Source organism: Bubalus kerabau, chromosome 19 (genome assembly GCF_029407905.1).
Source record: "Bubalus kerabau isolate K-KA32 ecotype Philippines breed swamp buffalo chromosome 19, PCC_UOA_SB_1v2, whole genome shotgun sequence".
Classification (NCBI taxonomy): Eukaryota; Metazoa; Chordata; class Mammalia; order Artiodactyla; family Bovidae; genus Bubalus; species Bubalus kerabau.
The window spans coordinates 19,698,936-19,726,271 of NC_073642.1; the positions used below are offsets into that span (position 1 = coordinate 19,698,936).

A 27,336-nucleotide genomic window follows, 5' to 3' on the forward strand; every position below is an offset into this window, starting at 1 on the left:
CACCCAAGTAGTTCCAAATTCCTTCCCAAACTGGATTGGCACAGACCTGGCCTTGCCTTTGACATAGAATCTGAACCATCAGCATTGTCTGTGTCCTTCTAGGACCCGGGCTTTGCAGAGATCCCCTGCCTTTCTTTTTTCTTTCTTGCGTGGAAACCAAAGATGCTTGAGTCAAAGACTAACTGCAATATCTCCCCAATTCTCACCACGCCCAACACCCAGAACCACAGGACATCTGAGCAATGCATCTGCCTGCACCAGAAGGCAAAAGGGGTGGGGAAGGAAGAGCTAGTGCTCTCAGGCACACACCCAGGAGGGGCGAGGGTACTGATGGACAGAGAGGGAAAGGCAGCGAGATCTTAAGGCTCATCAGCCAGGCAGAAGTCTCCCTGAGCAGCAAAGCTTAAGTCCCAAGGGCAAACTGCGGTCACTCTGTAGAAGTTTTACCCATTGAGTAGGAGAAACTGGGATTAAAATCCTACCCAGATCAGAATCCTGATGGAATGCCCAAACCATCCAAAAAAGCAGACAAGAAAATGTATCTCTTGCCAGCAAGAGATCTTCAACTTACTTTAGGTGCAAGGAGGGTGGAAGGAGGCTTATTTAGCTCTGGGATATATGGTCAAGTTTAGGCTGAGGTTTTCTTGAGGGGAAGTGCATGGGATGGTGTGTGTGTGTGTGCGCGCACGCACGCAGGTGGGCATGCTAAGTCACTTCAGCCCTGTTGGACTCTTTGTGATCCCACAGACTGTAGCATGCCAGGCTCCTCGGTCCATGGGATTCTCCAGGCAAGAATAGTGGAGTGGGTTGCCATGCTCTCCTCCAAGGGATCTTCCTGAACCAGGGATCAAAGTGGCATCTCCTAGGAAAGGTGGATTCTTTACCACTGCATCACCTGGGATGGTAAGGGATTTCTAGAGCAAAAATGCAGAACCAGAGCCATCCAAGGCAAATGGGGCCGCAGAGAAGACAGCTTCTCCAAAGCTCCCAGAACAATGAAGTTGTGGGGGTGGGGCAGAGCTAGGTGAGCAGGGGAGTGGAGCTTCAGCCTCCAGGACAATGCATATGTAAACCAGGTTCCCCTGACACTCCCACCTCCTCTGGCATGCTGAACCACGGAACCTCAGAGCAGCCGGCGTCACTCCACCCTCACTCATCTCGGTCTGTCCCTCACTGAGACTCTCTCATCTTGCTCTCCCTTTCAGAGTCACTCTGGTGGCCATCTGTGAGTCTAGGGGGAGCCCCAAGTCAGTAAACACTGAAGGAACAAAGGCCCTCTGCTTAATCTGCATCTGGCGAGGTCCAGGCAGCTGCACGCAATGAAGTAACCTTGCACTGATCTGCTGTCTCCGTAGAATCAAACCCTCCCTGGAATCTTGCTCTTGGATCGGAGATTCATGAGCCTCTGCCCAGGTCTGGCCTTGACCTGCGGGAGCTGGGTGGAGCCAGGGAAGTGTCACTGACCCTGTACTAGGCTGAGGTCATGCCTGCAGCTGGGGCCAAGGAGGATGTGGTGGCTGGAAGCTTGGCTAAAGAAACGAATTCCCAAGCAAGAAAGGAGAGACAGGGCAGTGCAGAGCCCAGCTTCTTGCCTTCCAAACTGAAGATGCTTGGCATCTGTTGTCTCCCTGAGTGGCAAGGACACAGCAGAGCTTCCACATGTCAGGAGGTCTTTGGGGAAGGGTGGAGAATGTTCAGGTGGGGGTGCAGAAGTCAAGCAAGGCTCTTCCTTCCACTACCTTCCAGTCTGAAGCTGCTCACATTGCCCACACCTGGGCAGCCTCAGCTACCAGCTTCAGGACCAGGTGTGTCTCAGTTGACAAGTCCTTCTCAACATCAAAGATGCCACCCTTGTCTGTTTGGAAATCTCACCAACTGGAAACCAGATGATTCAACTCAGATCTAAGAACAACCACACTTTCAGGCAACCAGGGTCACCAAATGCTAGAATGGGTGAAGAAAGAGCAGGGTGGATGCTCTTTTCTGGGGAGTCTTTCAAAAGCACCATGCTTGTCTGTTTCCAGAAGGATGTTAGGGATGGCATCTAGCCCTAAAGACCCCTGAAGGACTTCATCTCAGGAGGTGGGGGGAGCCTATGATTGTGGAGCCCTCAGGACTTCAGCTTTCCTGGAGTAGAAGATGGATTGCTCTGTGGTGCAGCTGAGAGCACTGGGCGGTCAAGGAGACCCCATGTCAGACTTGGCTCTGCCATTCACAGCAGCCTGGTCATTACTGACTCTCCAGCTTCAGCTTCCATGGGTCAAACAGGCCTGGCTCTGAATAGGAGCTTCATAAGTTTGACATGATTGTTATTATGTTCCCTAGGAAAGCCCTTCTTTGGAGCTTGGCAACCAGTTTCAGGATCTAACCACACAATGCTAGTGAAAGACAGAGCATGTCCCTGGAAAGCCCTACACCCGCGTTCCCCACTGTCCTACACCTTCTTAAGGAGAGTGAGTTCCCCACCCTTTGAGCTTCAGAAAACACTGTTCAGAAGAGGAGCCCCTCAATCCTTTCCTCCGGGATGAAGATCCAGAGAGCACACAACAAGCACACTGGCTTCTGGGCTTAAGTCTTTGCCACAAAGTCCCCCATGACCAAACACAAGCTCAAGGGCAAAAAAGCCACTGTGAAATCCTGTGGGTGAGATTCCAAACCCAGAAGGTCACAGAGCTGCAGGACTTGTGGGTCCCCCTGAGCCTCCCTGGATGAAGCCAGTCCAAGCCAGCATCTTTAGCGGGCTGAGTTCTGTTTTGAAGGCCTCCCCGTGCCAGCTCTGACCACTCTGGAGCCTCTAACATCGGGGTAGATGCCATGGGACTTCAGGGCCCAGCAGGAAAGCATGGGAAACAGAGTCCTGCACACTCAACATGGTTCTCCAGCTTCAGCCAGTCCTCATGCCTCCTGGGAACTTTCTCACGCTTCCCTGCCATCTGCTATGGTCTCTTCTGCTGCTTGAAGCCTTCTTGGTGCTCTTCAATGTTCCCACTTGCACCCCAAGGCCTTGCCTTACACTTTAGAGGCAAAATAGAGGCCCTCAGACAAGGTTTCTCTCACTCCTTGACCCCCAAACTCCTAAACCTTCATCTCTTCTTCTTCCTCTTGCTGCACTCTCCCTCCACGTGGGTGATGCTTGCCCTTCCTCCTGAGAATGGGTGGTTTTCTTTCCCATCTTCCCAGGGCCTGTTTCTATTCATCATTTTTTTCTCCCATGCATTGGCAGGCTCTATGCATCCGGATAAAACAAAGCTTAAATATCTCTAAGTGAAAGTGTTATTTGCTCAGTTGTATCCAACTCTGTGACCCCCATGAACTGTAGCCCACCAGGCTCCTCTGTCCATGGGATTCTCCAGGCAAGAATACTGGAGTGAGTTGCCATTCTCTCCTCCAGGGGATCTTCCCAACTGAGAGATCAAACCTGGGTCTCCTGCACTGCAGGCATGGTCTTTACCATCTGAATCACCAAGGAAGCCCTAAATAATGAAATTGCCCCTGGAATCCATGCAGCCTGATGGTCCCAAAGATGGTCTCAACCCTTGGGGCATCCCTGGTCCAACTCTAGAACCCTTGAGAACAGGAGAATGCAAAGCTGGGGCAAACCCCCTGTTCAGGCCACTCTATAGAAAAGGAGCCTCCATTTGGGGTGAGGTGAGGGGTAGGGGCTCAAACAGAACTAGACTCCAATAGGAGAGTAAGTGAGTAAGGATAAGTAGAAAAGCACAGACCTCGCCTGATCCATCCCTGTTGGACTTCCACCTTGAGCTCGCCCACCCAATTTGCCTGCATCTTTACTTCCTAAGTAAGAAGCTTCAACAAAGCCTACTGAGACCCAGGGAGGGGTCCAAACCCTCCCAGGAGCCCTTCCCCAGCCCCCAACCTCCTCTGTTGCTCCAAACCTCCTACATACAAAGTCCTCTCCTCCTAAAAGGAAGATACTGTAAGCTGCACTCATGCTCAGTTGCTCAGTTGTATCCAACTCTTCGAGACCCCATGGACTGTAGCCCGCCAGGCTCCTCTGTCCATGGAATTCTCCAGGCAAGAATACTGGAGCGGGTAGCTGTTCCTTTCTCCAGGGGATCTTCCAGACCCTTACTTCCTCACAAATTCTATAAAATCCTTATTCTTTCAAAGTCCGGCTTAAAACCCTAATTATTGCCTGTGATATTTCTGTTGTTCCTCTTAAGCAAAATTAAATCCGTGTGCCTCTTGTTTGATTTCACCAAAACTTACTGATACTGTCATTATAATGATCAGCTTTTCTAGGCCTGTCCCTCAAGCTTAATTATGTGCTTTTTCAGACTAGATGATGTCTGTGCTTCCCTAAGACCTAGACCAGTGTCTAACAGTTGAAAAAAATACAGACATATATATTTTTTCAAGTGCTAGACACTGGTTGTATGTGTGTATATGTATCTTCAGTCCCTGAATTCTACCTTGGAACTGCTAAGCAAATCCTGACTCAAGAAAATCCAATACATCACAACTAAAACCCGTGCACTGAAATAATGACTTGCATTTTGTGAGTTGTTGTTATCATTTAGCTGCTAAGGTGTGTCTGACTTTTTTGTGACCACCGTGGACTAGCAAGCTAGGCTCCTCTCTTCCGTCCATGGGATTTTCCAGGCAAGAATACTGGAATGGGTTTCCACTTCCTCCTCAGAAGGCATTTCAACACTTCCAGCTGTGTCAGGGCTCAGGAACCAAGGGCAGACAGACATACCCGGCTCATCTAAGCATTTCAGTCTCAGTAGGACCCCAGGACTCGCTTCCTCCCTTTCTCTGGTAGCCCACGTGGGACCTGCCGCTTGGCCCACCTGAGTATGTACGTGTCATGTGTGGGGAGGGGTGGGGGTGTCTCTGAGTAATCGGCAGGTTGACCTACAAACTCAGAGCCCCATCTTTCTCTGGGCAAGGTCTCTTCCCTAAGATTCATAAGGGAGCTATAAAACCACTCCAACCAAGGGAAAAATCACACTGGCTTGCTGGTGCCCCAAAGATAAAGGCTCCCTTGACCCCACTCCAGAGCCCCTTATACCTCAGTTCTGAAGAAAGAATCTCCAAAGGTCTTGGCTGCTCAGACAACAGAAGAGTCCCCTGCCACCAAGGAGGTGAGGGTCTCAGTCACCTGAGTTGTATTTGCTGGAGTCTGGTTTGAATTTTGCTTCTGCCTCTTGTGCTGTGTGACTCTGGGTGAACCAATCAGCTTCTCTGTGCCTCTAATGCCTTCTCAGTAAGACTGAGGAAACACTTCACTGAATGGGCTTAGAGTGTATCTGGAGAGGTCTCAGTGAAAGCAACCAATGGAGAAGACTGTAAAATCCTTTGCAAATAGGACTTGGCTAAGAAATTTCTTTAAAAGAGTAAAATAGGGAGGAATTAAAAAAAAAAAAAAGGGGGTAACCTGAAATGTCTTTAATATTCTTTGCAAAAAATGCCAAATAAGAGGTCTGATTCAGTCATTTCATTAGAAAATAAAGTGTTTATTAAGAAACTATACACTGAACACTCCTATAAGTCTCTGTGGAAACATAACGCCCCATGGTCATAGCACAAGGTGAGGAAAAATGGCAGAATAAAAGATGCTGGGATGGATGAAGCCTGGGAGGCTGGAAATGAGGTAATGAATTACAATAATCAAAAAACATCATCCTCAAGCTTACTCCTTAAAGCCACACTCAGAAAGAGGCCCTGGCCCAAAGAGTTGGCAGGACACAGTGGGGAATGGCCAGACATGAAGTGGTGGGGAGTGGGGTGGTGGGGAGCTGGGAGGGGCTGAATAAACACATCCATCGAGGTCCTGGAGACAACCTGAACCCCCATGTGATACTCTGGACATTCAGGTGCCCAGGAGGCCACCCCACATAATGGGCAAGAACTTGGAAAGCTCTGTATTTTTAAAACCCACAGAGGGCATCTCCAGAACTAGGCTGGGAACCTGACCTGGAGAACCCCCATCGACAGGACTCAGGACCTAAGAGGGAATCCTAACCCCCAGGGAAATCTCCCAAGGCAGAGAATCTGCTATCTATCTCTGTGCATCCTCAGTCCCAAACTTGGTGGGTTAAAACCACCACCGTTTTGTCCTACAAGCTCCCCATGGTTGGCCCTTTCTTCTTCCATGCTCCACCCTCAAGCGGGCAGCCTGTGGTGAGCCCCCACAGTGGAAGTACCAGGGGTGGGAGGAAGTAAGCCACGCCCCCGAAACCTACTAAGCCAATATGGCAGCAAATCTAGGGGACTTCCAGGCCCTACACCTATACTTTTCCTATGGAAGCTGGGGTAAAGGCATTCCCTCCACTCTCCCCCCCCCACCCCCCCCACCCCCAGCTGTGGATCAAGGTGAAAATGGGGGAAACAAATCCCTCCTCTTTGGGAGAGGGTGGCCATGGAGTAAGGCATGAGTCAAAGCAAGCAAAGTAAACACATATATTGACCAGAGGACAGGATGACACTTCCATTGGTGCCATGAGAGGGGCTGGAGGAAGCCAGTTTTTTACATCTCTTCCCCTTCAGTTCATCTTGGCCTTGAAATGGTGATTCCATTGGGTGCCGAAAGTTCTCAGAGTCAAGAACAAGTAAAATGGGGGAAGAGAGCCAGTGCCAGAATCACGGGCCAGCAGGAAGGGCCTTGGTCCCTGGTTCCCTTGTGGTCCCTTGTGGTCCTAGCAGGATGCCCGGTTCTCGGGCAAGACCTCCTGCAGCCAGAGCTCGTGGGAACTGTAGGTCTAGGGGCCAAGAAGGAGCCCTGGAGAAATCCTCTTCTCCAAGGGGTGTTCTAATACCACTCACTGAGCCGTTGCAGAGAGAAGAGGAAGTAGGGGGAAAGTGTGTCCCCAAAAAGACATGGTTTTCTTCACCAAAAAAAAAAAAATATATATATATATGTATATATATAGAAAATGATTGGTGTCCATTCTCTCCTCTGAGACCTAATCTGGTGCCAACACGTGGGCCTGGCTCCCCCTCCTCTCACCGCGCCGTCTCCACCTCTCCTTAGATGTTCTTCCCCACGGGAGGCTGCAGGGCGACGAGGTCACTAAGAGGGTGGCCTGGTATCCTAAGGAGAGCCAGGGAGACCCCACACTTCCAGGCAGAGAAAGCGAGGCCGGAGCACGGCTGGACTTCATCAGGCTTTCTCGTGGTGGTTGGGTTGTTTTTGGAAAGCAAGAGACTGGCTAGTATGTTTAAAAGATGGTTCCTGGTGCACAGGTTTTTAATTCTCTTTATTGGCTCTAAAGATGATGGCAGGAGCTGCCTTGGAGGCCAGAAAAAAAAGGAGCACAGTGCTGACTGGAGGGGACGGGCAACCCTGCCAGTGGTGGATGGGGGGCGGGACACACCCGTCTTGGTGGTGATAAAGGATGCGGGGGGCACCGATGGCTCGAGTGGCTTCTAGTTAATCCCCGGCTCCAACGGAACAATGCCTAGAGCTTCCAACCTCTCAGAGGGCCCAGCCTACCAAGGAGACATCAAAACAGGGAGGCTTAAAAGGAGTCTTTAAAAGCCATGACGTCCTTTGCTGAAATAGACATTGACATCCTCAACATAGATGCCATGGTTAAGAGGCTTGGAATGTCCGGGAAGGCTTATTGGATTCAACATAATTTCTCTGAAACCTATAAAAAACAAAAACAAAAAAACAGAAAAACAGAAAAAAGCAAAATAAAGTAAAAACCAAAACCCCCAAAGAAGATCAAAACTAGAAGGGCAAAGAGAGTGGGAGCTCAAAAGGTGGGGACAGGGTGGGGGCATGTTGGGGGGGACAGGGGACAACTGGAGATACAGATACAGATATACTGGGAACAGCCAAACGAATTCTCAGCAAAAGGGAAGGATAGGAGGAGGGGATTAACTTAAAACCAAGCATGGTCAGAGAAACTGGAAACACTCCACTTTTGCTGTGGCCTCCACTGAACTAAGGAAGGGATGGGAGCAAAACATTTGGGGGCATGGCCTTGGATTGTTCTGGAAGAGGAGGAGCAACCTCATCTAAGTAGGAGGAGGCCCTAATGATGAGCCTGGGGGGCAAGTGGGGAGGGGGCATAATCGCCAGGGTCCCTGGGGAGCAAAGGGGTCAGAGGAGAATGCTCTCCAGGCATTCTTAAGGGATTCTAGTGAGCTATTTCTAATCCTAGTTGGCACGATGTGGACCACCTTTGACTGCACCAGGCTGGGGGTGCTGTACTTCCAAGACTAGAAACACTTTCTTGTTCACTTTGTCCTCCCATTTCACCCATTCAGTGAAATGATGGCTGATCACTCCACCTCCCCATAATTCCGTCTTATGTGTTCAGTCGCTACAGTCGTGTCCAACTCTTTACGATCCCATGGACTATAGCTCACTAGGCTCCCCTGTCCATGAGATTCTCCAGGCAAGAGTACTGGAGTGGGTTGCCATGCCCTCCTCCAGGGGATCTTCCCAATCTGGGGACCGAACCCATGTCTCTTATGTCTCCTGCATTGGCAGGCGGGTTCTTTACCACTAGCGCCACCTGGGAAGCCCTCCAAGTCTTACAGGGGATGGAAAAACCTTGGAGGGCTGGCACTGGTAATCACCAAGCCATGGGCAGCCTCAGGCAAGGAGGATTTCCATGCTGGCTCAGCTCATCACTGGCCCACACTGCCATGGACGGAATTTGGATATCCAGAGATGTGGGTAATATTGATCAAATGTCCAGAAGGAGGTTTTTCAATCTCACAGTAAAATCATGTCTATAAAATAACGTCTGTAATGGGCGTGTGTTTGTTTAGCTGCACATGCAGACAAGACAGGAGTAAGCCTATCTTTTTAGGAAAGCTGTGTGCAGCTATGTGGAAGGTGTGATGGCAGTTGGAGGTGATGGGGAGAGATTGGGTTGGTTGCACTGAGACTTTCCCCTCCTCATTCTCAGGACATATTACAATGAAAACAGAGTTGAGTCATCTTGGATGCTGGGTGCCCTCCTTCTGCGGGCATTGGGGTGAGATTGTGGAGACAGAGGAAAAGTTCCTCGCTGATGACGCCGTGTTTAGAGGGAGACTCAGTCTCAACGTGAGATGTTTGTGTGATAACATCACTGCGCTAACCCAGGACAAGGGTTCTACTGGGTCTGGGAAGTCTGCCTAGAGGGTCTCTGACACCCTTGCTTCTCTCCAAGCCATAGTCCCTCTCTCCTTTCTCCCAGATTCCTCATCTAGGCCCTGTGAAGTATCCTGGCCTGGAAAATCCCCCTCACCTAAGGAATTTTAGTACCAACCCACATCAGGCACCTAGTCATCCCCCAGTCCTCAGGGACCTATGAAGACATCATGAGGTCTTAAGATCTTAAGAATCAAAATTGGTGAGGGGTGGAGGGGAGTCTGTACTGCATACAAACATGTCAAAGGAGGTAACTCACCATGTGACCTTGGGTAAGACACTTCCCCACTCTGGACCTCAGGTTCCTCATATATATAGTGAGTTGATGGGACTAGATGATCTCTATTGTCCTTCAAGTTTAATATCCCATGATTGTCTATGTTTGAAAAGACCCCTGGCAGAAGAGGCAGACATGGGGAAATTAGTGGTCAGTATTGAGCCCCAAGTGCAAAGACAAGGGGAAGTGGTTTTCTTAAGTGCACAAGGCCAGAAACAGAAATCCAGGTGTTCCCAGCTCCTGTGCTCACACTACTTTAACTGAAGGGGCACCTGCCTTATTCTAGGTATAAAATCTAGATACATGGTCTTCTGAGTATCATGTGGTGGCATGAAGGAACTGCTCAAGGGAATCAATGTAAACTCTGTCCAACCTTTCCCTACCACGCTTGCTCCCATCCCTCTTCTTGGGCCGGGGAACCCTGAACTTGTGCCCACCACTGCTTTTCTGGATGTCATTTCTGGGGATGGAAGGATGACTCCTATGACTTGAGGGATGATCCTGCAGGTCTTGAGGCCCCCTTTTGGGCCCATGCCCCCTATAAAAGAAGTTCAGCTGCTCTCCAAGAGGGAAACAACTTGGCAAAGAGGAATGAAGAGCAGAAGAGATGGGGAGTTTGGCCGTCTCAGGGCACAACAGTCAGAACAACAAAAATTGCTGGTCCCCTTAGAGACCTGACAACTCTTCTATGAAAGAGGTGTCATTATAGCTTGAGAGTGAAATCTCCCTTAGAAGCCACGCAGCATCGCAGGCCCTGGAAGATTCCATGTCAGATCCATTAAAGGCAGGGGCCAAGCCTGCCTAAGCCTTTGCCAAGGTCCTTGAAGCTGCCTCCGTGAACATGAGCCTTCTCCCATATGAGCCAGTATCTGAAGTTTGTTTTCTCTGGAACTCTTTCCCAGGTGGAGCCTTTCCAAGATTCTAAATGCTGAAGCCTGATAGCATAAGAGGCACAGATCCAAAATCTTCCATTGTTCCCCCTTTCACTCAGAACAACCCGAGAGCAGGAAGGAAAAGGCATATGCTGTGGAAGGTGGGGGTGAGGCAGGGGAGACCAGGACCACCATGGACACAGACTGGGAAAGAGACAGAAGGGTGGAGGGAAGGCCATAGTGGGCAGACACACCTCTGAAGAAAGTCTCACCCACCCGTGGCCCACGGACCCCCATGTCTAACCTTTTCCTCCATCTGTAGACAGTGTTCCCCAGAGTCATCCAGCACAAAGTTTCTCGTAGGCCCTCTGTAGTTCAGAACAAAGCCTGGTCTCTGGGGACTGTCTAGGTGTGTGTTTTCCTGAGATGCGACCAGAGACTCTGGGGTTGTTTTGGGGAAGGGAGGGAAACTGTGAAGGAAGTGGCTCGGGAGTGCCGAGCACCCAGACAATTGGATGAAAGCTTCCTGAGCCAATCCCCTGGGGCCAAAAGCAGGTTGCATCCTCAGCGGCAAGTTCTTTAATATTCACTGCAGCAAGACCAGGGCTGGCCGCTATGGTTGCACAACACGAAAGATGGTCTACACCTAGACCTTCACACTTCTCTGTTTTCCTGACAGTCTTGTAGATCCCATTCATCTCACGCTCTCTGGTTCATCCCAGCCCCATTCTTATGCTCTGGCCTGGGGAGTCCAGTGCTAGCAGCCTTCCAAACACCTGCCCGTGAGAACCGCCTCGCATCTTCTGCCTACACACTCGTCATCCAGTTGGATTCTCAAGGCTTCCCCTTCTGTCCCTGCTTCTTCCTTTTGTTATCCGACATGGTCATTTTATTCCCAAACTCCATAAGGTGGGTTTGGGTTATAGCCTTGCTAAAAGGCCCAATACCAAGCTGAGCTCTACTGGATAATTCTCCAACATTTCCTCTTGAAATATATTCGTTCATCATCTTCACGTTGCTATCTCACAGGAATGCTTAGAACTTACATATCCTTGGCTGGGAGAAGGAGGAGGTTGAAATACACAGGCGTTCTGGCACTGAGGTCATGGATGGCTTAACTACAGGGAATCAGACGCACAGAGCAATGCAGATGCTTGTCCAGAGAGACAGTGAGAGCAGGAGGGTCCCAGGACAGATGTCAGGGTGGGGAGCCTGATGGGTGCCTCACCCCAGGCATGGGGCATTCTAGTCACAGCCCCTGTGTGGTTCCTCAAGGGGTGGGAAGACATGAAGGGAGCCTCAGGTAATACCTGTCTGTAACAATCCTACCATTCAATACATCACTGATCACCCTGGAATCCAAAGATCTATATAACTTACTGATAGCGTCAGGCACTGCTTACAGGTGATTCAGCATCTCCAGTATCTTGGTGGCTCAGACAGTAAAGAATCTGCCTGCAATGCAGGAAAGCCAACTCATTGGAAAAGACCTGATGCTGGGAAAGATTGAGGGCAGGAGAAGGGGGCGACAGAGGATGAGATGGTTGGATGGCATCACCGACTCAATAGACGTGGGTTTGAGCAAACTCCAGGAGACAGTGAAGGACAGGGAAGCCTGGCGTGCTGCAGTTCACGAGTCGTAAAGAGTCAGACACGACTCAGCGACTGAACGACAACAGCAACAACAATATCTTTTTTTTTTTTTTTGGCCACACCATGTGGCTTGCAAGATCTTAGTTCCCCAACCACAGATTAGACTCAGGCCCTGGCAGTGAAAGCTCAGAGTCCTAACCACTAGACCACCAGGGAAGTCCCTCCAATACCTTTTAAAAGTTGATATTATTAAATCTCGGAGAAGGCAATGGTACCCCCACTCCAGTACTCTTGCCTGGAAAATCCATGGATGGAGGAGCCTGGTAGGCTGCAGTCCATGGGGTTGCTAAGAGTCGGACACGACTGAGCAACTTCACTTTCACTTTTCACTTTCATGCATTAGAGAAGGAAATGGCATTCCACTTCAGTGTTCTTGCCTGGAGAATCCCAGGGTTACATGTGGGGAAACTGAGGCTCAGTAATATACATTAAAAAGAAAAAAAAAAAACCCCAAGTTCACTTTGTGGCAGAGTCTGATACTGAACATTCCAAGTTCTTTATAACCTTAAACTCCTTGTCATTAACTACTTCGCAATATGGCTTCTATTTGTTGCAAATCGATATTTGGGAAAAGGAGGCAGAAATGGAGGTCAAGGCCACAGTGATGGGGACACTCTCCAGGGAAAGCAGGGCTTTGCCTCTGGCTCCTTCTGCAAGGCCTGGCTGGAGGGCTGGAGTGTTATTTCCTCAGTAATGGCTTCCCTAGCCAGAGAACTGAACATCCTCGTGCCAGCTGATGCCCAGGCCGCCTCATCTTCTGTACCATCTTCTGAACTTCTGTAGCCAGCCACACCTACCACTTTGTTTGTCCTGGGACCTTCCAAGTAAAGAATCCCAAGCCCTTTCCAGACACGGACCCCTTCATTTTGTGTCACTTCCGGGAGTTCCGCTCAAGAAGGATGCAAAGTAAGCCTGATGAGAGAGAATCGTGAATTTGGAGGGATTATTCAGAACGCAGTCATACCTAGAGCAAGCATGTACAGTCAGAACCCTCCTGGGAAGTATGGAGCCCAGAAGAACTCTCTCCCCGGCACCCTCTCCTTGGGTCACTATGTGAACAAAAGTGACAGGAAAGGGCACATCATGATAAAGAAAATGTCCCTCATAATGTCGCCTGCTTCATTTGCTGCCTTTGCGGTAGCGTCTGGAAGGTCATGGGAAGACGGTCATCAAAGAGTCCTAGCGGTCCCAGGATGTGACTCTGGCTACGTGGTTCTTCATCTTTGCCTCTTGATGCGGCTGTTGCTTTTCTCAGTCTAAGGTCTTTCCTCTCCTGCCTTCAGATTCAACAAAAAGCTGGTGGCACTGAGCCAGGGAGGTGAGACCCAAAGGGCTAGACTTGCTGGCCACAAACTAACTTGCTTAAATCGCTCAGATCATTTCCTCTGTTATTCCAAGGTTGCAAACCTAACCTATGGGCCATCTGTGGCTTTATGTTGTATCTCTTTTTAGCATAATTAAAAAAAAAATTTTGAATCAGCTTGCAACATCTAAAAGCTGGGGGATTTCACATTTAAAATGTCCCTATTTCTAGATTCCCTTGATCATCCAGGAGTTCTGTCAGTGCTTGGCCAGCCTTTCGGCAAAATGGTCATCAGCTAGAGGAAAGCAGTGGCCGCTTTGTTTACAACAGGGTGTGTGTTCTCCAATTTGCCATATACCCCACCACTTCCTATTACCTCCACCTGGTTCCATCATTTATTTACAATCCCTGAATGCTTTGTCTTAGCATTTGAGTTTAGAACTTTATAATAAATGTAAAGCCAGCACTAGGTAATAGGCTGTGCGTTAAGGACCAGGAAATGCCATGTCAGGGAGCCTCACTGACTGTCCCTATGATAACCAAATGTATGCTCCCTCTAGATATAGCTGGGCTTCCCTGGTGGTTCAGATGGTAAAGAATCTGCCTGCAATGCAGGACACCTGGATTTGAGTTCTGGGTCGGGAAGATCCCCTGGAGAAGGGAATGGCTACCCACTCCAGTATTCCTGCTTGTAGCATTCCATGGACAGAGGAGACTGGTGGGCTCAGCCCATGATGTCCCAAAGAGTCGGACACAGCTGAGCAACTAACACCTGCACTTTTCACTGGTTATGGTTAAAAATGATAAAGAAGTGGCTGGAAATCTCCATCAGAAGGACAAACTTATCTCAGAAAGAGGAGCTTGTTCAGGAGTTCAATGGGTAAGAGGGCACTGGGTTCAGAAATTGAGCTCCCAGGAAGAAAATATTCTACAGACTACATACAATGCTGCTTTTGGGGAAGAAGAGGGTATTGGAGTATTTGCATTATCAGTTGGCTATGCTTCCACTTTGCTTGGCACATACAAGGCACTTGACCAAAGGTTGTCAAGGGCCAGCTAGCAAGACTTTTTAATGCAGCTGTTAAATTTCATGGGGTATGATCTGACCCAAAGTATTCCCACATCCCTGCAGCAACAAGCTACAAAGGCTTCTTTAGCATACTGAAATGTACTTGGAACTGAAATGTCCCTCTTGTACATTTCATGGCTAAGAGTACTGAACTGAGATCCCCAACTTCAGCACACAGCACCTCTTCCTGTAAAGTTGCCTCAATACTGCTGGGAAAATCAATGATGAGACCGCCCTGGCCCATGTGCAAAGTCTGGTTCCAGCTGTGCACAGATGCTCTAAGAGAGGGGGCTGCGGCTGAATGTAACCGAAATATGAATTAGCTCAGGGAATTGTGCCAGGGGAAGTCACAGCGGGAGGGCATCCATGCCCGGGTGAGATAAAAGGGTGAGGAACACTGAGATTCTCAGACAAAAGCAAAAGGCACTTCCCTGAAGGAATCTTGAAGGCTCTCCTGACTCTCCCTGGAGAAATACTGCAAAGCTCGAACTCAAAAGGAGGAGAATATGCCTGGGGGCTTTGCCCTTGGCATCACTCTTGTCCCAACAATAAGCTGAGCTTGGCTCAAAGAAGTGAAATGTGAGTCCCAGAGAAAGCGAAGTTCCTTCCACTCCAGGACACTGGTGAAGTGACCTTTTAGAATCAAAATACTTCATAAGCCATGGAATAAAATTAGTCACCTGGCAAAACCTGTTTTCCATTCTCAAAATTAACCATATAAGGGATAATTTATCATACGGGAACATCTCTTGCTTAACTGAGAGGAGCGAGAACCTCAGGTATGAGTAGCCTTTCTTTATTTTCATCTCCCTCCCTGCATTTCAAATACTTGCCTTTATTTTTTTCTTTTTCTTTTGGCATGTGAGGTGGGAGTGGGGGTAGCGGGGAGGGGCTTCTCTCTAGGTTTGGCCTGCAGCCTTAGTTGCCCCAAGGCATGTGGGATCTTAGTTCCCAGATCAGGGATCCAACCCACATCCCCTGCTTTGGCAGGTGAATTCTTAACCACTGGACCACCAGGGAAGTCCCCAAATACTTTATACTCAACACATTTCCCCCTTTTTGATTCTTTTCATTCTTTTCAAATGTTTGGAATATCTGAAATAGGAAAGTATAGAGATGATCAAAACTGGATACCCACCACCGAATATTAACAATTTATTACACTTTGATATATTCTTTTCAAATTTTTGAGAGAGATAGATCACATTACACCTATTGCTATCAGCCCGTATGAATCCATCCATCATCCTGTTCCTCATCTACTCCCTCACCAGAGGTAACCACTGCCCTGAGATAGATGAGGCTCATTTCCAGGCATCTTTTAATAAACTGGCTGCAGAGGTATATATCTGTTAAGAAAACTGCCCAAGTTTACGTCTTAAAACAAGGGATGTCTTCTAGATTTATCCATGTTTAAACATGTAATTCTTATTCATTAATTGTAACTAATGGAGTTCAGCATGTGAACATGCGACAAATTTTTTGCCCGTTCTACCAACTGACATTTATTTCCATTCTGTCATAATTCCAAAAAAAGGTGCAATAAATATTATTACATGAGTCTCTTTCCATGCGCATGGGAGAGTTTCTCTAGAGCAGTAGTTGGCAAACTTTCCCTGTGAAGGGCCAGATAATGAATACTATTTTAGGATTTCTACACATCATACAGTTGTCTTTTGCTGCTACTAAATCCTGCCACTGCAATCCGAAAGCCGCCATAGACAATACAGAAACAAACAGATGTGTTCCAATTAAAACGTCACTGGCAAAAACAGATAGGGGCCAGGTTTGCTGACCTCTGCTCTAGAGGCTTTTACTCAAGGGCTGGGCATGTGAACCAGTTTCAGCATCAGCTGGGAGTTTAGCAGAAATGGAGACTTTGAGACTCCGGTGCATCAACATCTTCATTTTAACAAGCTCTTCGGGTGACTTCTATGCACAAAAAAAAATGTTTGAGAAGAAGGGCTTTAGAGGGTATCTCTATCATGTATAGAAATCCTTCACTGTATTGCTAAATGTCTCTCTAAAGTGATGGTACCAACTCATTTCTGTGATCACTAAATGAATGAACTTCTTATCTCATATCTCTATATCTGATATTCGCTGATGTGTGGTAGGTCTTACCTTCCTATAGCTTTAAGGTGCATTTCCTAATTACTGCTGAGGTTTCCGTCATCTCAACTGGAGTTTCCTGGTTTATGAACTGTCTCTTCCTATGCTTCCTTCATTGTGTTGTGTGTGTGTATTATATACCTTATGTGTGTGTGTGTGTGTGTGTGTGCGTGTGTGTGTGGCTATATATTGACTATACAATAATAGTATGTGTGTGATCACTCAGTCATGTCGGACTCTTTGAGACCCCGTGGACTGTAGCCCACCAGGCTCCCCTGTCCATGGGATTTCCCAGGCAAGAATACTGGAGTGGGTTGCCATTTCCTTTTCCAGGGGATCTTCCCGACCCAGGGATTGAACCTGAGTCTCCTATGGCTCCTGTACTGGCAGGTGGATTCTTTAACACTGAGCCACCTTGGAAGTCCAATAATACTATAGAATAATACATAATATATACACACATACTATACATCCACACATACATTATATATGAGTTTGTCTTATCCTGTTTATTTGTGGGAGCCTGTTATTTATTCTGCATGCAAATTCTTTGTTGACTACATGCTTTGGAATTATGTTCTCTCAGTCTATGGTTGATCTTTTAATTTTGTATATGCTATCGTATATCCATTAAAAAAAAATTAAGGTCACCAAATGTATTAATCTTTCCATTAACATTATTTATAATCTATATCTTCAGATTTTTTCCCCCTCATCAAAAGGATGTACTCCTTTCCTCTAAAAATACTACATTTAGCAATTTCTCTCAGAGAAGGCAATGGCACCCCACTCCAGTACTCTTTTGCCTGGAAAATCCCATGGACGGAGGAGCCTGGTAGGCTGCAGTCCATGGGGTCGCTAAGAGTCGGACACAACTGAGTGACTTCACTTTCACTTTTAACTTTCATGCATTGGAGAAGGAAATGGCAACCCACTTCAGTGTTCTTGCCTGGAGAATCCCAGGGACGGGGGAGCCTGGAGGGCTGCTGTCTATGGGGTCGCACAGAGTTGGACATGACTGAAGCAACTTAGCAGCAGCAGCAGCAATTTCTCTTAGAGAAGAATTCCGAATAATTTATGTAGACACTCCTGACTCAAAGAAATGGGGCTTAATTCCCCAGCTTATGTGCTGTGTTTATCAGCTTACTTCCAAAGACTATGGCAAGGGGAAAATGCACCATCTTAGTGGAGAATCCTGGCAAACATGGTCTCAGCCAGGTGATCAGGGCTAGCAAGTTCAGTGATGCCAGGTGATAAGTACATGCTCTTGAAATGATGTGATGAGAATGACACTCATCTCTGTGGTCTTGCTCCCAAAACTCATGACTCCAACCAATGAACCTAAATTGAGAGACGTTCTGAATAAAGGCTGGCCAGTGTTCCTCAAAACTGTCAAAGTAATCGGGGACAAGGAAAGTCTGAGAAACTCATAGGTCAGATGAAGTTAAAGAAACAGGATGGAAGTGACAGTGTTAGTCGCTCAGCCGTGTCTGACTCTCTGTAACCCCATGGACTGCAGCCCACCAGACTCCTCTGTCCATGAGATTCCAGGCAAGAATATTGGAGTGGTTGCCATTCCCTTCTCCAGGGGATCTTCCCAACCCAAGGATTGAACTCAGGTCTCCTGCGTTGCAGGCAGATTCTTTACCTACTGAGACATGAGGGATAATAGGGATGATAACTAAATGCAATACAGTATTCTGGATGTGGCTCTGAAACAGAAAACAGCTGAGGAAAAACTGGTGAAATCAGAATGAAGTATTGAGTTTAGTTAATGGTAATATGCTGAAGTTGGCTTCGTAGTTGTGACAAATGTATCATGGTCATTTGAAGGATGATTACAATAAAGAAAACTGAGTGAACTGTATAAGAGAATTCCCTGCATTCTTGTTGCAACATTTCTGTATATCTAAAAGTATTTCAAGATAAAACCTTACCTAAAAAACCTTCTAAATTTCAACCGGAATTCATAATTTATTGTGTGCCTGGTATGAGATACCAGAATTTTTCCTCAAGTGATTTTATTGAATAAATTCTCCCTTTCATATTGATTTGAAATGACATACCAAAAATATACACATAGTCACATATCTCTGTCTATCTGTGTATCTGCATACATATACATATATGTTTTCTGAGTGCTAAAAAAACACTATTATATTTTTGGCCTATTCGTTTCCCCTGTCTTAATTAGTTTAACTTTATAATAAGTCTTTTTGTACATGAGAGCCGCTGCTGCTGCTGCTAAGTCACTTCAGTCGTGTCTGACTCTGTGCGACCCTATAGACGGCAGCCCACCAGGCTCCCCCGTCCCTGGGATTCTCCAGGCAAGAACACTGGAGTGGGCTGCCATTCCCTTCTCCAACGCATGAAAGTGAAAAGTGAAAGTGAAGTCGCTCAGTCGTGTCCGACTTGTAGCGTATATGAGACCAAGTCTCCTCAATCTCTATCTTCTTGAAAAAAAAAACCTTGGTGATTCTTTGTTTTTCATTCTCTCATATAAATTATAGATTAAGCTTATCAAGTAAGTGCTGTCAAAAATCCTGCTGGGATTTTTATTGGGAGTGTATTTAATCTATAAACTTGGGGGATCTTCAACATCTTCATTTATCGCTTCTTCCTATTTATGAACAAGATATACGCTCCATTTACTCATTCCATTTAATGCTCTTAATACTGTCTTGTATTTTCCAGAAGAATTGCTTATCTTTTGCCTTTTATTTTGTTTCATTTTATTGTTGCTATTGTAAATGCGATTTTTTTCAATTAAAGTTTCTAATGGTGTTTAGGGACTATATTAATTTGTGCTTATTGATCTTTTATTAGTAACATTGCTGAACTCTCTAATTCATTCTAGCTTTATAAATACCTTTTGATACTCTATGGAGGATGATCATATCATTCACAAAAGGGAGGTCATGTATCTTTCCACTATTCTTACATTTCTTTTGTTGTCTTATTGAATTGGGTAGAATCTCCAGAACATTGTTGAGCAGAATCAGGATAACAAATATCCTATTGTTATCTGTTATTTTTTTTTACAAAGTTCATAATTTTGGATTGTAGCTGATTTTGTGTAGGAAGGGTTTTTTTTTTAAATCTCTTTCTCTTTTGTGCTCAGTCATCACTGTCTCATGTTTTTGTTGTTGCTATTTTTGCCTCCACCAAGGCTCTTAGAACTTCAGTTCCAAACCCATCCTATAATGATGGCCTGGGGCCCCTAAAGGGTAATACCATTTTAAAATTAAAAATTTGCTGAAAGCAAAAAATTCTACTTCAAATATTCAACCTGAATGTATAACTTCTTCTGTGACTGGTATGAGGTGATAAAATAACTTTATTTTCCCTCATGTTAAGTAGTTGCTCCCTTCCATACTGATTTTGCGATGGGATGTAGCAGAACAGTCTTCAGCTAGCTGAGCGGCCTAAGTCAGTTCATCATCTCACAGTTGTATCTTAATCCCTCTCCCCTCCCTCCTTAGGCTCAGAGATTCCTCCTAGCTGTACTCTCATATAGGGACTGACAACACTGTTTTTTCAGACTCTTTTCATCAGTGTGGAAGCTTGTCCCCAGCTCATGATTCCCCAACAATCTGCAGTACATATGGCCGTGCAGAACCCTCAAGAGCTAAATTCCTGTCCTTACTTTCTGCCTCCAACAAAAGTAAAAATACTTGTTGCCTCCTTCTTGGAGCCCAGCCTGAGAATGAAGGTAGCCCTGCTCATCAACCTTTTATTTCTGTACTATTTATGATCCATCAGGTTATTTATCTTGCTTTCAGGCCCAGTTATGTGTTCTTATATTTTTCTGTTTCTGAAGCAGAGGAGGTGCACTAAAAAGCTTGCTGCACCACCCTGACCACAGCCCTTTCTTTCTATATTAGAGGAAAATGTATTTTCTTTCTTTTTTTTTAAACTGGTGTCTTCAATCCTATCTCCAACTTCCTTCTTCAATTATTTCCTCTCTCTCCAGCATCTTCCATAACTCCTGTTCTATTCTCCTTTCTGCAGAAATCTACCTATGGTTATCTTTATCTTTTGGTATGTGTTCATGTACCAAATCCAAGTGTGCCCACATTCCCAGACTCTCATCTAGTAAATGATGGATCAATGTCCTTCACTTTACATACCATTGGCTATCATCCCGTTTTCTTGGTTCGTTCCTGCATGCTTGCTAAGTCATTTCAGTCATGTTCAACTCTTTGTGACCCTATGGGCCGTAGCCCACCAGGCTCCTCTGTCCATGGGATTCTCCAGGCAAGAATACTAGACTGGGTTGCCACACTCTCCTCCAGGGAATCTTCCAAATCCAGGGATCAAACTCACTAAGGAAGCCCTTGGGTACCAACATTTTTAATGATTCAATTCCAATTGCAATTCCACAATCTCACAGGTCATTAATGATTAAATTCCTGTTATCCAAGTTCTATTCCCTTTACAGAAACAGACCTCTTGAAGTTCACCAATGGTTACTCCTTAACTAGATTTTCTACATTACTCTTCACCTTGACCATCCCACATCCCCCATGACACTCAGGATACTGTGTCATCTTTCTACCTTTCTGTCCCTCTTCTTTCAGCTGGATTCTTTTCCTTCACCTGTACCTAAGGTAGCTTCTCAAGGATCAGTCCTCTCACCCCTGACTACTCAAAGTGTGGTTCTCCGACCAGCAGTGGCAGCTTCACCTGAGAGTGTGCTAGAAATGAGGACTTTCAAGCTCTGACTCCAAACCTAGTAAATCAAAATCTGTATTCCTTACGTTAATTTTTATTGGAGTATAGTTGTGGAGTATAGTCTACGATGTTGTGTTAGTTTCTGCTACACAGCAAAATGAATCAGTGATACATGCATCTTCTCTTTTTTAGATTTCCTTCCCATTTAAGTTCACTGCAGACCATTGAGTAGAGTACCCTGTGCTATAGAGTGGGTTTTCATTAGTTATCCATTTTATACGTAGTAGTGTATATATGTCAATCTCAATCTCCCAATTTATCCCACCCGCCTCCCCAGTATTTTAACAAAATCCTCAGGCAGTTAAAGTGTAGGAATACTGCTCTAACCATCTTCTCTTTCTCTCTCTCTCTCTCTCTCTCTCCATGTCCTTGTAAAACTCATTATTAATGTGCAAACCTAGGGGTGTGACTTCTAATACTTTAACTCTAGCCGCAAACTTTCATGTAAATTTCATTCTCATAATGCCAGTTGGCCACTTGGCATTTCCATTACTGTGCATCATAACCACAAACCCAACCTTTCTATAATTTCTATCCCAAACAGGGCTTCCTAGGTGGGCTAGTGGTAAAGAACCCGCCTGCCAATGCAGGAACATAAGAGACTTGGGTTTGATCCCTGGATCTGGAAGATCCCCTGGAGAAGGGCATGGCAACCCACTCCTGTATCCTTGCCTGGAGAATCTCATGGACAGAGGAGCCTGGTGGGCTAGAGTCCATGGGGTCGCAAAGAGTTGGACATGACTGAAATGAATTAGCCCACATGCACGCATTGCAAACAATCTCCCTTCCTAATAGACCGATTCTTTAAAATCACTACCCCTCTTACAATTACCTAGGCACAAACTACTGGAGTCATCCTCATTCCTTGCCTGTATCATCTTATCCCTGTATCTCATTAGACATCAAGTTTCAATATTTATTTTGCAGGATCTCATTTACACATCCTTTTACTAGATTCCCCACTTCAGCAAAGCATGGCAGAAAGACCTGGAGACAGACTGAACGGCTATCAAATTCCTGTTCTACTACCCATCAGCTGTGTGTGACCTTAAAACCTTAAGTAAATTACCTAAATTCTCAGAGCTTCAGTTTCCCTTTATGTAAACTGTAAATATCATTATCTATCTTGCAGGCAGTGTTGTGATTAAAAAAAAAAAAAGGATCAGGTCAGAGTCTGGCACATGAAATGCATTAGATGATTAACAAGTATTAGTTTAGGCTTCCTCAATCCCAATTTCCATTTCAAGGCCACTGTTTTGGAGCTTCGGAATACAGATTACTCTATCTAACATGTCATTGTCAAATTATGTGGCTAAAACCTCATATTCACCAATCTACCACCCCATTCAGCGGCCAACAATGATTGAAAGTGCCTTTGCATGAACCCCAAATGACTTAGGCTGCCTTACTGATCTTGCCACACCCTATTTCCAGCCAAATATTCTGGTCTTGTCACCCACTCTTCCCCTATTCACAGTCTCTTGGTTAGATAAACTCTAAGTTGACCATATCTTACAGATCTTAGCTTCGGTCCTTACTTCCATGGTACTGTGATATCCTGAATGTTTATCTTCTAACTTATTTCCTCATCTAATTCCAGTTAATTCTTCAATAACCAACTCAAATCTCAGTGTCTGTGTAAGTCATCTGGCAGTTAGTGATAACTTTCTGCTCTTTTGGTCATGCCCCACAGCATGCAGGATCTTAAGTCCCTGGCCCAAGGGATCAAACCCTTGCTTCTAACAGTGGAAGCATGGAGCGCTAACCAGTGGATCACCAGGGAATTCCTAATTGTGAGTTTCTGTGTGATATTTCTTCTTCTGTTTCCTGGAACTATTTTAAATGCATACACTACAGTGGAACTATTCATGGATATATTTTTTCATTTCTCAGTAAGATCATTTTTAAAACCTAACAATTAATATTTATAAGCATTTACATATGCCAAGGCAACAAGCAAAGTACTGTGCATGGACTTCCTCATCTAACCTATACAGTATCTCTATGAGGGGAGAACTGTTATGATCCCTAGTTTGTGGATGAGGAAGAATGAGGATTCTCAGTAACTGATGCCAAGTGGTCCTGTGAATAAGATGCAGCACCATCTTGAATCTAGGCTTTCTCATTCCAGCTCTTGTGCTATATTGAATTGTGCTATATTAACCCCTCTGTTATACTGAAACCAAGGAAGGAAGAACAACTATCCCTATTTCTTACCTGATAGACCCACATTTCAGATAATATAAAACTTACTTTTTAGAACTGTGTGATATAACTCATGTGTGTATGTGTGAATCTGTATAACAATATGCCACATTATTTTGCAGTTCTACTATAGTATCTTGGCATTTACCAAGCGTTTCTTTTCCCAAAACTTTAAATGATTATGTTAACCTTAAAATAACTGTGTGAGGTAAGGAAAGAAAAAGAATTATCTTAACATCAACGCCTCCTTCCTCTGACTTGCTCATGTGCCTCTTTTAGAACCCAAGTCCTCAGGTCTGTCTGCCAACCCCAGGTGCCTGACTTTGCTCAGGGTCAAGGCCATTTAGTTTAGGCTTTCATAAGCAAAAGGCAAAGGCCTGAGTCTAGCAGGAAATACAATCAACAAAGTCCCAATCTCTGACTGTGTTACCAATTTTAAGCAGATTATCTTAGAGCAGAGTATGGTTAATAGGATCGGGTAACTAGCACATTCTAAATTTATAGCCCTAACAATTAAAAGATATAAGCCTATGAGTTGCTTTGCTGACTTGCAATTCCTATGACTGGTGATGATGATGAAGGTATTGAAAATAATGATAAAGGTGGAAAGAAGATGAGACAGGTCCCACCAGGCATCTGTATAGAGCAACAGTTGTTAACCTTTCTTGGGGCTTGCTCTTTTCAATTTAAGAGAAGCATCATACACACAGAGACACACAAAGAAAAAGACTCATTTATTTTGGGCAGTGGAAGTGCCATGGTCTAGCCAAGGATCCATATTGAGAATAGTAAACAGATGCCATACAGGTCACAAAGCATCAGCACTTTGCAATGACAGACACCAGCAAATGCAGACTCAAACCCCTGCTTTCACTATCCCCCAAGTCTCCAAATTGCTGACACCTGTTGAGGGCCTCCTGTGCTCATGGGCCCTATGTCTAGAGTTGGGAACAGAAATACCAAAATGTTGTTCAGTCTCTAAGTCGTGTCTGACTTTTTGTGACCCCATGGACTGTAGCACACCAGGCTTCCCTATCCTTCATGATCTCCCAGAGTTTGGTCAAATTCATGTCCATTGAGTTGGTGATGCCATCCAACCATCTCATCCTTTGCTACCCCCTTCTCCTCCTGCTGTCAATCTTTCCCAGCATCAGGGTCTAATCCAATGAGTCAGTTCTTCCCATCAGTGGCCAAAGTATTGGAGCTTCAGCTTCAGCATCAGTCCCTCCAATGAATATTCAGGGTTGATTTCCTTTAGGATAGATTGATTTGATCTCCTTGCAGTTCAAGTGACTCTCAAGAGGTTTCTCTAGTACCACAATTCAAAAGCATCAATTTTGGGGCACTCAGCTGTCTTTATGAGTAAAACCCAATTAGTACCCTAGAGAAGCCTAAAATCCAGTGCCAAGAATGTGAAGGCTACACCTTCCTAAGCTTACCTAGCAATCATTTTTGCAAACACCTGAGAATCAATCTTCCAGGAGCAAAAATAGAAAAGGAAGTTTAAAGTCAACTGGGATCCTAAATGATTATAATGTAGAATCCACTGTAGTAAGTGTCAAGAGAGAAGTACCCACTCAGAGCTGTGGGAGTTTAGTGGGGCTGTGATTCCACGCGAGAGGAAGAGAGGAGGTAGAAAAGCTGGTCTCTAGGCAAAAATGTGGGAGGCTGGGGTGGGGTGGGCCTCGCAAATGGTGAGGGCAGCTTGGGCGAAGCATAGCAAATGGGGGATTGTTATGTGTTGATTTGCGCTCCCACAAAAGATAACTCCACCACTTTAGAAGGTGACCTTATTTGGAAACAGTATCTTTGCAGATAATCAAGTTAAGATGAGATCATTCATACTGTCAATCAATTATACTTCAGTAAAAATGAAAGATGAAGTTGCTAGGGTAGGCTCTAATCTAATACATCTAAGTTCTTATAACAGGGGAAATTTGGACACACAGATGCACACATACACACACTCAGAATGCCATGTGACCATAAAGACAGTGACTCAGGTGATGCGTCTACAAGGAATGCCCAAGACACCCAGCAAAAACCCAGAAGCCAGGAGATACATACACAGCAGATCTCGCCCTAGTGCCTTTAGACGGAGCATGACCGGGCAACACCTTCATCTCAGGTTTCGGGCCTCCAGAACAGTGAGGCTATAAATTTCTACTGTTTAAGCCACCACGTTTGTCAGACTTTGTTACCCGCAGCCCTAGAAAACAGGGATTTTTCCAGAAAAGCAGAGTATAATTTGGCTGGAGCACAAAGCAGGAGTAAGGGCAAAATAGGGACCCAGTTCATCAGGGTAAGAAAACAGTGTTGGGCTATATTTGAGGGTAATCTGATAAAAATGTGACCCCCCCCCCAATCAAGGGGCTGCACTGTGGAGAGAATTTAGCAATTGATGGACAGAGAGCTGAAGACAGACAGACAGACAAATGAAGAGTGAAGATGGACCAACAGAACTGGCAGGGGTGGCAACATGGATAAGAGATTTAGATTAAATGACATATCAGTGAATGGCAATGACCTTTCTACTTAAAGTTAAAAATCAATTTATTCATTTATTTATTTGTTTATTTTTTTGCCAGGTGGCATGTAGGATCTTAGTTCCCCAACCAGGGATTGAACCCATGCCCCCTGTAGTGGGAATGTGGAGTCTTAACCACTGGACCACCAGGGAAGTCTTCAAAATCAATTTCTAAATGGTGAATTCTGTTTCCCACTTTCAAAACAATGCCACATAGGTTTGGGAGAACATAAGTCATATAACCACAGGAGCTACACACCTGGGAAGACAGCCCCCAGGAGCTCAGGGAGCCCACATTCAGGCAGACGCACTTGGTCTGCACTTAGCAACTCTAGGCAACAGCTATGGGGCACCTCCACCTTCAAGGACCTTGCCCCTGGTTAGGTCCGTAGGACTTTTACTGAAATAGCCAGGAGTAACAGAAAGGACTTCATGCCTTAAAAGCAGATCCAGAAAAGCTTTAGGGAGCTAACTAGTGTGGGAGATGACCTTCAAGGCAGATTGCATTTGCTGTGAGGCTGGAAGAGCAGAGAAGTTTTCTAAGAAGATGGGAGGAAAAGTTATTCCAAGCAGAGAGAATCAGTTGAGTGATGGTCTTAGTGGGGAGGTATAAGATACACCTGAGAAGGGCAAGGAGCTCCTATTGGGAAATAAATGGAGATCATGTGTGCATGCTTAAGTTGCTTCAGGGATGACCAACTTTGCAGCCCTATGGACTGTAGCCCACCAGGCTCCTCTGTCCATGGGATTTCCCGGGCAAGAATACTGGAGTAGGTTGCCATGCCCTCCTCCAGGGAATCTTCTCGACCCAGGGATCAAACCTGCATCCTCTTACATCTCCTGCATTGGTAAGTGGGTTCTTTACCACTAGCACCACCTGGGAAGCCCAAATGGAGATTAACTTGGGCTAATGATGAAGGAAGTTCAGGAGTTTGAGTGATAGATGAGTTTGGAAAAATGTGAGAGAGGGGACAACTGAAGAGGTAGGGCAGGGGCCTGCAAGCTTTTCCTAAGACCAGACAGTAAATATTTCTGGCCTTCCAGGACATACAGTTTCTGTTGCAAATACTCAACTCTGCCATCGTCACATGGAAGCAGCCACGGACAGTATGTAATGAATGAGCGTGGCTCTGTTCCCGTAAACTTTATTTATGGGCACTGAAATTTGAATTGCATATCATTTTCACATGTTGGGAAAGATGATAGTTCTTTTGATATTTTCCAACCATTTAAAAATAAAGACATTCTTAGCTCCTGAGCTGTCAAAAAAAACAGGTGGTGGTCTGAACCACACTCACATATTACAATAGGGCAGACCCATGGGTAAAAGGGTGACTGAAGCAGCTGGACAGTGGTCAGTCAAGGCTGGGGTCACCAGAGAAGAAACAAGGGGATGGATGCCAGAGAAATGCAGAGATATCTTATGCAAATCAGGTATTTTGTGACTCATTAAATGCAGGAGATAG

The 27,336-nt window shown here is 45.7% G+C and overlaps 1 protein-coding gene across 3 annotated transcripts in view; it reads right to left on the bottom strand.

Annotated features, from left to right (window-relative positions):
- Positions 1 to 27,336, bottom strand: part of NTRK3 (neurotrophic receptor tyrosine kinase 3) — a 425,220-nt gene that overhangs the window by 100,088 nt on the left and 297,796 nt on the right. The window contains exons 13-14 of one of the 3 annotated variants that reach the window (XM_055556824.1): positions 9,378 to 9,512; positions 6,924 to 7,616 (exon numbers count right to left, since the gene is read on the bottom strand). The exons of the other annotated variants lie outside the window; for them this stretch is intronic. Of the exons in view, the coding sequence (XP_055412799.1) occupies positions 7,498 to 7,616; positions 9,378 to 9,512 (254 nt within the window). The 3' untranslated portion in view covers positions 6,924 to 7,497. Of the gene's footprint in view, positions 1 to 6,923; positions 7,617 to 9,377; positions 9,513 to 27,336 lie in introns of those variants that run through there. 3 annotated transcript variants of the gene reach the window in all.